General features: G+C 39.0%; 2 protein-coding genes across 5 annotated transcripts in view; one reads left to right on the top strand and one right to left on the bottom strand.

Moving 5' to 3' along the window:
• The window catches only part of LOC146489249 (carbonic anhydrase 7-like), a 10,344-nt gene extending 6,163 nt beyond the window's left edge, over positions 1-4,181 (bottom strand). The window contains exon 1 of the mRNA XM_085107950.1: positions 4,021-4,181. The gene's annotated coding sequence lies outside the window, so the exon portion shown is untranslated. The remainder of the gene's footprint in view (positions 1-4,020) is intronic.
• LOC146489250 (prostasin-like) lies at positions 527-8,978 on the top strand. Of its 4 annotated transcripts, none has more exons than XM_085107884.1 (5): positions 527-735; positions 3,979-4,118; positions 5,265-5,486; positions 6,741-6,917; positions 8,268-8,978. In XM_085107884.1, the coding sequence occupies exons 1-5, from the start codon at positions 650-652 to the stop codon at positions 8,708-8,710; spliced, it is 1,068 nt and encodes a 355-aa protein (XP_084964010.1). In that variant the 5' UTR covers positions 527-649; the 3' UTR covers positions 8,711-8,978. The 4 variants fall into 4 exon arrangements, with proteins under 4 accessions (XP_084964010.1, XP_084964034.1, XP_084964018.1 ...); XM_085107908.1 differs by having other exon boundaries at positions 594-730; XM_085107892.1 differs by lacking the exon at positions 527-735 and adding an exon at positions 790-2,105.
• Positions 8,979-9,345: the final 367 nt, after the last annotated feature.

Genomic DNA, 9,345 nt, shown 5'->3' on the forward strand with positions numbered 1-9,345 from the left:
TCTCGGAATTTCGCATTTTAAAATTTCAATCTCGTCTCGCAAACCAAGCGAAAATTAAGTCTGAATTAACCGTCCTAAACTGACAACAAACAATAATCTTGAAAAACGGCTCAACATCGCAATCACTTCTGCAGCTTCTGTGAAACATGTAAGCTTGGATAAATTCTGCTCGCAAATTGCCGTACTATGCTTTTCGGCAGTGTTAGTAAAAAACACGTTTTGCATCGCGACGTCTCGGGTTCGGATTTAGAAAAAGTAGTTAAGTCTCGGTCTCGGATTGTAAATGAAGGTCTCGGCGTCTCGGCAGGTCTCGGATTTTACCATTCTATACCCCTACAGGTTCGTTTTAAGTTGGTTACGGTTAACAAGAAAATGCTGTTCCATTCAGCACCTGAGTTTTTCGAAACTTCAAACCATTTGGCCGAATGAAAAGCGCCCCAGAGATCCTTTTTCACTGAGTAATAATTTTTCCTATAATAAAACGGAAATTTTGTTTTCACATACAAAATGTGTATGTGTTCAAGGTCGCACGCTTTTTTGCTCGTGTTGTTTTTGCACGTGACCCGTAACACAATACCATCTATTAATATTGAAGATTTCTACCGAACAAAATGTATTCCGACCATTCACTACGAGAAATCGAAAATATATGGTGAAGACTGAACAAAAGCGTTACTTTGAACCAAAGTCAAGTCACCAACTAGTCAGAGAAAGCGACCAGAACAAACAAGTGTGGTAAATAAAATACGATAAACATACTTATTGCGTAATGTAAAAGGTTGTTAAGCAGCTCAAGTCTCAAAGTTCGTTCAGAGTTCTCAGAGTTTGTTTGACAACTACAAATTGTTGAGATCGTCTATGACCCAAGCTATGCTGATTTCCGTTGTCCTTACCTTATATCAAGTTCATCTGTCAACTACAGTGGTTTAAAAGTTAAATATTTGGACTCGTTGGGAGACAAACCTAAATTGGCCAACTCAAAGAAGTATTGCCGAATTTAAGCAGAATTAAGATCATGCTCGCAGGCGGCTAGTCTTGACTGTAGTATTAACCTATCAGTAAGGCCAACTTTTAAACTAAAAACAGCTTTTTAACACAATCCTACAACAAAAAACAAGCCGGCACTCTAAAACCTACCCCTTCTTCTGTTTAGAACTCTTTGGAAGGAATTTAGTAGTCCAGCGAATGGATGGAAAATCTACATGTAAATCTTTGATTGAAATAATGGCCACTTACAACAATGACAGGTCAGATAACACACGAGGAAAGGTACACAGCTGGGAGAATGATCGAACACAACCCGGCACACTCTTCACTTCGCAGGCAAAGAAACGCACACAAGTAAATGTGACCAAAGAAAATTAAATTAAAAATTTGACGAACAGCAGTGGAATCCTGAAACGCTGGAATATAGAGAAACGAAGGTGATTCAAGGTGATAAAAACTGTTACGATGCTGCTTGCTGGCTCGCGTGCTGTAATCATCGGGATGGTCCTCAAACAAGTCACTGGGACATGAATTGTTAACAACCAGAGAACGTTATCAGATCACGCCGTTGACGTTTCTCCGAGGTTCTACATCTTGCTTGCTTAAGTTCGATAACATCGCGGTAACTGGTCCTGCCGTAAACAGCCGATACTTGTTGGAAATCAAATGTGAAACTGAATGTGTGGTGACTTTTGTGTGAGAGCCTCCCCCGCGCGGTTAAAAACAGAAATGTATTCGTTCTCTTCACGGCTCGTAAGGGAAGTAAGGTTGTAAATTCACAAATTTTAAAGATTTAATCTGAAGGAAATTCAGTTTGCCACTAGCGTCAAAATACAACCGTAAAGAAGAAGAAACTCCCGGATGACATTGTTTTTAGTGTGTATATAGTGTCTGTCACACCGGCCAACTGGTCAGAGGGCAAATCACAATAGCAGGTTATTTTTGCACATAATGCCGTAAAGGCAAGCCGACAGACATAAGCTGCAGGAATCCGCGTTGCTATGCAAAGGGAAGTTTAACCGGCAGGTGTAGCCAGGCAAGATGCTCGATTAGGTGAATAACACGGCATCAATGTTTTTTAGTCAGGATCATCACTGAAAATTTCACCATCTTAACAGGTAACATGCTTTAATGATCCTAAAAAGTTGTGATGGTTTGCATATGATTAACCTGTATTGCATAGTGTAAGAAACGGTAGGTCTCTTGATAAACTGTCTTAGCTTTTATTTGCTGAATTATATATTGTAGGTTATATGCCAATCGTAAATGCTAGCCATCATTTCGAATTCATTTCTCTAAATTCCGTCGTGAAAGCCTCGAAAACATGAGAATGGATAAACTTTGAAGAAAATTATTCGCAAAACAAAACACCGCTTTTTAATAAATGTTGCAGAGCTTTCCTAATCTTCAGTATAAATGGATTAACTAAAACAATGAAGAAATTTAACGACAGGTGAACTGAAAAATATTTTACTTTACGACGACAATACTTTTTTCAATATACTTTTCATTCTCCGACAAGATTAAAAGCCAAGAAAGGTCTTGATTTTTCTTTTTCTTTTTTACAAAAAAAAAAATACTAATTACAAATACAGCTCATGAAGAGCAAATTTCATAACATCTGAAAATTTTGCTGTAGTTAATTAGAGAAAATCTTTGTCATTTTAGGCGCTACTTACCGAATACAAGCAGCAGTATCTAATTTAACCATTTCCGCTATTGTGTGGTAATTTGGTTAAGTGTACATCTAGATTAAATGGCTTGTGCAATTTAAACAAAATACAATACCAGGAGAGAAATATTGCAAAAAAATCTTAACCGATTTTGTTGTGTGGAATGAATTACGAAATTCCCAACGCGTCTTAAAGCTTGTTACTCTGAATTGCCTTTCATCGAACATCTGAATAATATATTGAATAACTGGAAACGGAATTGTCAAGTCGCCGACAGTATTGGAACTGTCTTGAGCTGTTGACAGAGAGAAACGACAGAAAAGGTGATAGCGAGAGAAGATCAATTGTTACCCTGAAGGAAGATGTTACCTTACTGGACTGCAAATTTGTGGAGAAAGGGCAAAATGAAAGATTTGTAATTCTTTTGTACGATCTTCCGGACGGGATTAAAAACGTGCCCGCGCGAACAAAAAAAGTTTTGTTTTCTTGTTGTGGACACACATCGACGCCAACTCGCAAGTTCAAACGGTAATTATTAATTCTTACTAGACATTCTGGTTGAAAATGGTGGGGAACGTTTTCCTAACTTAAAAATTCCTTACGCAAGATTAGACACGATACATGAAATTTCCCTTATTTTAAATACCCACAGGACGATAATCTGTTAAGCAGAATAATTGAAATGAGAGAAAGAAGTTTATGCTGTGCTGTGTTGTGTACCAAGTTCATTCCGGTAGCAACAGCTGCCTGATCAGGGACGATTGTTCTGCACTCACCAGAATCCAACTAATACCATGCTTTTTGCATTTCTATACTGAAATCTTAAAAATATATATCAGACGATTAAAACAGTTTGATTAATTATAGACCCACTAAGCCAGTATAGGTATACACGCGTCAAAGGATTGTTTGTTTTTTAGAAAAAATAATTTCTGGAACGTGAACTAAGAGGTAAAGCAAACTCAGCACAAAGCGGTAAGTAAATAGGGCAGTGCTAACCGAGAAAAATGCTGTAAACTATGCAGGAATAATATTTTCCGCGAGAAAAGTAAAGAATTAATACACAAAGCTACCTTTTGGGGAAAATAAAATAATTTAAAAATCCATGAATTTTCTTGGGTGTCGAATGGAGTGAAATGTTCATATGATAGCGTTCACTTTAATTTCGCACAATCATGCATTTGTTATACATCAGATATAAGTTGCTTAGGTTTTCCTACATCATTTCCTTTACGCTAACAGAAAGCGGTAACCATGAAATTAAAGGTTGAATTTACATGCATCTGACTACCCATGTATCGATTATTTCAAATTTCAGGGTTGACTTCGACATGAACCTAAGGAGGAAAAAAACGCTCACCTTTCTCACTTGTGCGTTCATAACAATTCAAGTTTGCTGTGGAGCTGCTGTTATTGAAGAGAGATCGTCAGAGGATCGGTCGGACCGCCTGCTTAGAGGTAGGTTAGTACGGCTATAGGCCACCCAAGGAATCAGCTTCGAATATCGGATAGCAAAACATAACAAAATGCAAATTTTGTAAATTTTCATAAAAACACCTGCTTACGATACCTTGTCAAGTACCAAGCTGTCCGATCAGCCTTGCATTTAATATAACTTAATGATTGTTGTTTTCATTCATTGAAAGCAGCCACATGAAAATGAATGAATGGGGATTGCAGAAAGAGCTTAAAGGTGTTGAATATCAAGTAGTTTAATTCATATTCCTGTATATCTTGCATGCTACGCCACGCGTTACCCTTTGAATTTATCGACTTCCCTGTATTAAAGCTGTGTACAAATAGACCATTTCCGAGTTGCTTTTAACCTCATTATGAAAGCGAGGCTAAGTGCCAAGTTTTTGTTATGAAAATTAGTTTTCATTCAAATGCAAACAAAACTAATTTTCATATGAAAAGTCTTGCACTTAGCCTCGCTTTCATAAAGAGGTTCACAGCAACTCGGAAATGGCCTATTGTTAATTATTTTTTCTTAGCCAAGGATAACGGTCAACGGGTATTCGGTGAGTTTGAAAAATAAGACAAAAGGAAGGAAATGTAAAAAATACTGCTACTACTACTACTACTACTAATAATAATAATGATGATGATGATGATGATGACAAATAAAAAATTCCTGAAACATGAGTCCCACTGGTAGCCCCTGTCACTTTATCATGGGTTTTTTTACGTGTCAAGTTACTCTAAACAAAAGTCAAACTATTACTGTTGTTTTATTGCGACATATATGCAAACCAGATAGCAACAATTCGCTTATTAATTTCAGCATTTCGTTCGCCGGATTCAGTTTTCTCCGAGACAAAGTGGGATATAGAACCATTTCACGCGTGTTATTAAACTGGAAAACGCCGTAGAGACGAAGAACGAAACTTCGGAAGAGTATTCCAAAACCCTGTGAGGTTGTCCCAAAAAAAGTAACGACAATGTTCCTTCTTGAGGACTATTTACAGCACGATACTTTGTTGCTCCACGCCTATGTGGAAGTAGATTATGTATTACATAACCACACGGCGCAAGCCCAAGGAGATTGAATGATTACTTAATTAATAAATAAATTAAAGCATTTCTGTTTCCTGTGGTTTGAAGGTAATCAATCGTGTGGCAGACGATTTCCTTCTTCACTAAGCAAACGATATGTACGCATTAGAAGAAGACTACACGTGATCAGCAAGCGGATAGTGGGTGGACACATCAGTGCTGACGGTGCATGGCCCTGGCAAGTGGCACTGTTCCTAGATGGCTTTCAAGTGTGTGGCGGATCTCTTATCAGTAACAAATGGATTTTAACTGCCTGTCATTGCTTTAAAGGCATGAGATAACTTACCATTGTTCTTAAATCATAGTGACCACACGTGAAGTCACCTATTATTGATTTAAAAGTGATTCCACGATTCCACAGGCATATTGTAAATATGGACTGGATTTGTACGACATGGTTCTGTAAAACATGGATTCTTTCGACCTTTTACTCATAGACTTGTAGTTAATGTCCTCCATTTCGCGGCCTTCATCCTGATTCACGTAGCCTGCACGCCTCCAATTTAGGAAATTGGAGACCATTCACCCATTCATTCACCGAAAGTTTGTAGTTCGCGGGGTAGAGATGGCGGCTTTTCAGTTTCCATCGCTTCTATTGAAAAAGCGAAGACGCCCTTTAGAATTTGCAGAATTTCCGTGGAATCAGTCTACAATAATCAAAAAAGAGGTTGGAAGCGGGACGTTTGGGTCCGTTTTTTTTGCCGAGTTCAATGATGCCAAGGAGCAGCGCAGTGAATGCATGAATCACCTAGTAAAAGCAGAGAAGGGCCGGCTCAAAATTTGGCAAAAAAGCGGCAGGACTTCCAGCTGCAATAGCACGCAGAACTGAATTACAGACAGAACGATGAGCAATTCTTGGCAGTCATTAAGCGAGGACAGTACACGTTGAAGTTGAAGATGCGACTCTCAACACGGCTTTGAAGAAAAAGGGCTTCTTCAGAATGAGTGCTTTGTAGAAGAACTCTTTCCAGTCCATGTTTTACAAATCCACCTTTTACAAATCCAGTCCAGTTTAAACCATTCTGCTTTTACAATATGCTGACTCAGGAGCCCATAACCTAATGGGCTCCTGGCTGATTCCACACCAGTGAAAAGCGTGGACTCTTACCACTGGATCAACCCTGATCCTCTTTGTCTGCATGGAAGAAATGGACTTGTAACTTTGGTACATGATCACCAAAGATAAAATATTAAAGTATAGAGAGCATTTTCATAGAATTGTAGAAAACACGAGTAGAAGTTTGAAAGAACGAGAACTACGGAAACAGTAGCCGTTAGCGAGTGTCTCCGTGTGTATAACTCTATGAAAAAACGGACAAACATCTATAAAGTCCTAGGGAACAGCAATTTTAATTTCGCTGGTCCTTTTGTGACTAAGAGTCATTTTAAGCGTTCAAAACAAAAACTGGCGCTTAATAGTTTTCAGTTCAATAGTTACATGTTAGAATTTCTTCCACACACTCACACTTTAGGGCTACATAGAAAGATTTGAAATTTGACCTTTAACTAAGCTTTGTTCTACAGATTACCGCTCATCACAGGATCCAACTCGCTGGAAAGTTAAACTTGGTTCACATCAAACTGTGTCTAAGTTTACAAGATTTGAACAAGTGAAGGAAGTCAATCAAATTATCTTGCATCCGAGGTATCACGGAAAAACTGAAAATGGGGTTCTTGTTCAGCCACCTGATTATGACGTTGGTGAGTGAAATGTTTATGTAATACCAGTTGAGCAGGGAGGATAGAAGCTGGGCTTGAGACCGAGAAGCGAAGCTCTCACAACTTGAAAAGCGGTCCACTCACAATGTGGCCAGCGGACTTTTAAATAAAACTAGGAAAATATTGATTTTGTTTCTCTGTCTCCACCGGCTCTCATCTTTTGGATGGCCTTTCCTTTGACTTTCAAAAAGGAAAATATACGATGGCAGCTATATGCTCCAGGGATCGGGGCACTCCGTGCTGCATAACAATCCCGGGATAACAATTTATTATCAGACTTCGAAGATATTTAGCAGCTTTGGAGTCCATATGGAGTTGCAAAAAAAAAAAAAATAAATAAATAAAACTTCAAGGAACAAGTCGTAGTAATACTAAAGGCGCTCTATTGTTGCGCTACTGTTTGGATGTAGTAGTAGTAGCAGACGGCACTTAAAGTAGTATTTAGCGAGGGTAATACGTTATAGTCTGAATAGTGACTAACACAAAATAAATTTGTAGCCCTCCTCGAGTCCGTTCAACAATGACTGTACGGTTAATTAATGCAGGACTGTGCGAAAATCTTGGAGAAATTTCTTTACACAAGCAACAAAAAGTGCATAAACACTGTATAAAGCGAAAATGAAAAAAAACTCAATAGATGGCGTGAATTAGGCAGGCGAAAACAAGCAGTACTAGAGAGATTTAGCATCGCGTTTACGGCAAACGGCAAACGCCAGGCTGAAATTTTCTCTTTGATGAAAAAACAATGAAGCTTTTTTGGTTTAAGCTCATCTTCACCCAGTCGGCGACAGCTATCGAGCAAACACGAAAAAGAGAGAAGTGAGCTACGAGAAACATTAGTTTATGCATTTTAGAACAAACAGCGACTTGGTGTTTCCCGTTTGGCGTTAGCCGTAAACGCGAAGCTAAATCTCTCTATTTTTCACGAGATTCCGACATTCCATTTGAGTTTACAACAACTGCACACACGCAACACATGAATCCGCCGACAGAAACCCCTAAACCCCTCTCCCTGCGTAATACAGTGCCATTAACAAAGTCAAGCAAAGCTTAATATAATTAAGTACTATAATTTATAAGAACTCTTTGGACCGAACAAACTGCAATGCACTGCAATGATCACAAATGATCCAGGTTTGCTATTCAGCCAAGATTTCTTCATTCACAGAATATTTCATTTAAATTTTGAAGTAATTTAATTGAAATTTACCACTTGAAAAAGCTAGATATCACTTCCTTGTTCAGTCGCATGATCAAGCGATTTATCACATTGACGTTTCGGTAGGTGTCATATTAATACCACTTTATGTTCTGTGTGTGTTACTCTCATAGCTCTACTCCGACTTTCAAGCCCAGCCAGATACGATAGTCACGTGTTGCCAATCTGCCTCGCAGCTAATGATGTGTTGTTTCCTCACGGGAAGACTTGTTACATATCAGGGTGGGGAACAACAGGATGGAACAAACCTCAGTCTAAGCTTCTGCAGCAAGCTCCAATTCGTCTCGTATCACGCGAGGAATGTAATGAACAGAAATCATACAACGGAACAGTTCCGCACACAGCGTTATGTGCAGGTTTCCAAGATGGCGGGATGGACGCATGTCAAAAAGACAGCGGTGGACCTCTGGCATGTGAATATGACGGCCGCTGGTACCTTGTAGGCGTGATATCATGGGGAAGACGTTGCGCGCTGCCAAATAAGTACGGTGTTTATGCCGACGTACGAGTGTTACACCAATGGATCGCAAACATCATACAACAAGAAAATTGTTGAATCAAAATAACCGAATCCTTTGGTGTTCCTTTCTCGTGAGACCTTGGTCAACACTCAAAACAAAATCACAACAATACCTAGTTTCATTCACTGATAACCTCTAAATGTGCTTTTCAATCTCCAATTCTTCGAGTTTTACAAGACAACGACACAAAACAAAACATACCAATTGGTTGCTCCAAGGAAAGCGCTCTTGTTGCGAGAATCTACGCTACCAAGAATGCAGTGTAAAATCCTGCTATGCAAATAAAAATACCTGTCAGAACAAGTTTCATTGACATGAGCCTACTAAAAAATCAAATCAGAGAGTGGACTGACTGAGAGACACCCTAACTGACTGAATGTCTTTCTTTCAGAAGGAAAGTTTGGCCAACTTATCGTCTGACATACTGTATAAAGTCGGGACTCACGTGAACAAAGATAATTTCTTGTTCGATAGATAGGAGCGTTCTTGATTGTGTTTTGAAAAATTACCACCCGAGTTACCTATTCCCTTCCGAATGGTTCATAAACAACGAATTAAATTAGACAGGCTTGAGTCATAGCGAGCAAAGGCGAAAAAGTTTTGTGATTCATAGACATGCGCAGAACCGTGAACCCCATCCTTTAATGTCTCCCACTGTGAAAAGTAAGGG

This window comes from Pavona decussata, unplaced genomic scaffold (genome assembly GCF_977016875.1).
Source record: "Pavona decussata unplaced genomic scaffold, jaPavDecu1.1 SCAFFOLD_6, whole genome shotgun sequence".
NCBI classification, from domain to species: Eukaryota; Metazoa; Cnidaria; class Anthozoa; order Scleractinia; family Agariciidae; genus Pavona; species Pavona decussata.

Coding starts and splice junctions, on each gene's coding strand:
- LOC146489250 (XM_085107884.1), top strand. CDS start 650: ATGGTGAAGACTGAACAAAAGCGTTACTTTGAACCAAAGTCAAGTCAC. Junction 4,119..5,264: donor GTCGGACCGCCTGCTTAGAG/GTAGGTTAGTAC, acceptor TGTGGTTTGAAG/GTAATCAATCGTGTGGCAGA. Junction 5,487..6,740: donor TGCCTGTCATTGCTTTAAAG/GCATGAGATAAC, acceptor TTTGTTCTACAG/ATTACCGCTCATCACAGGAT.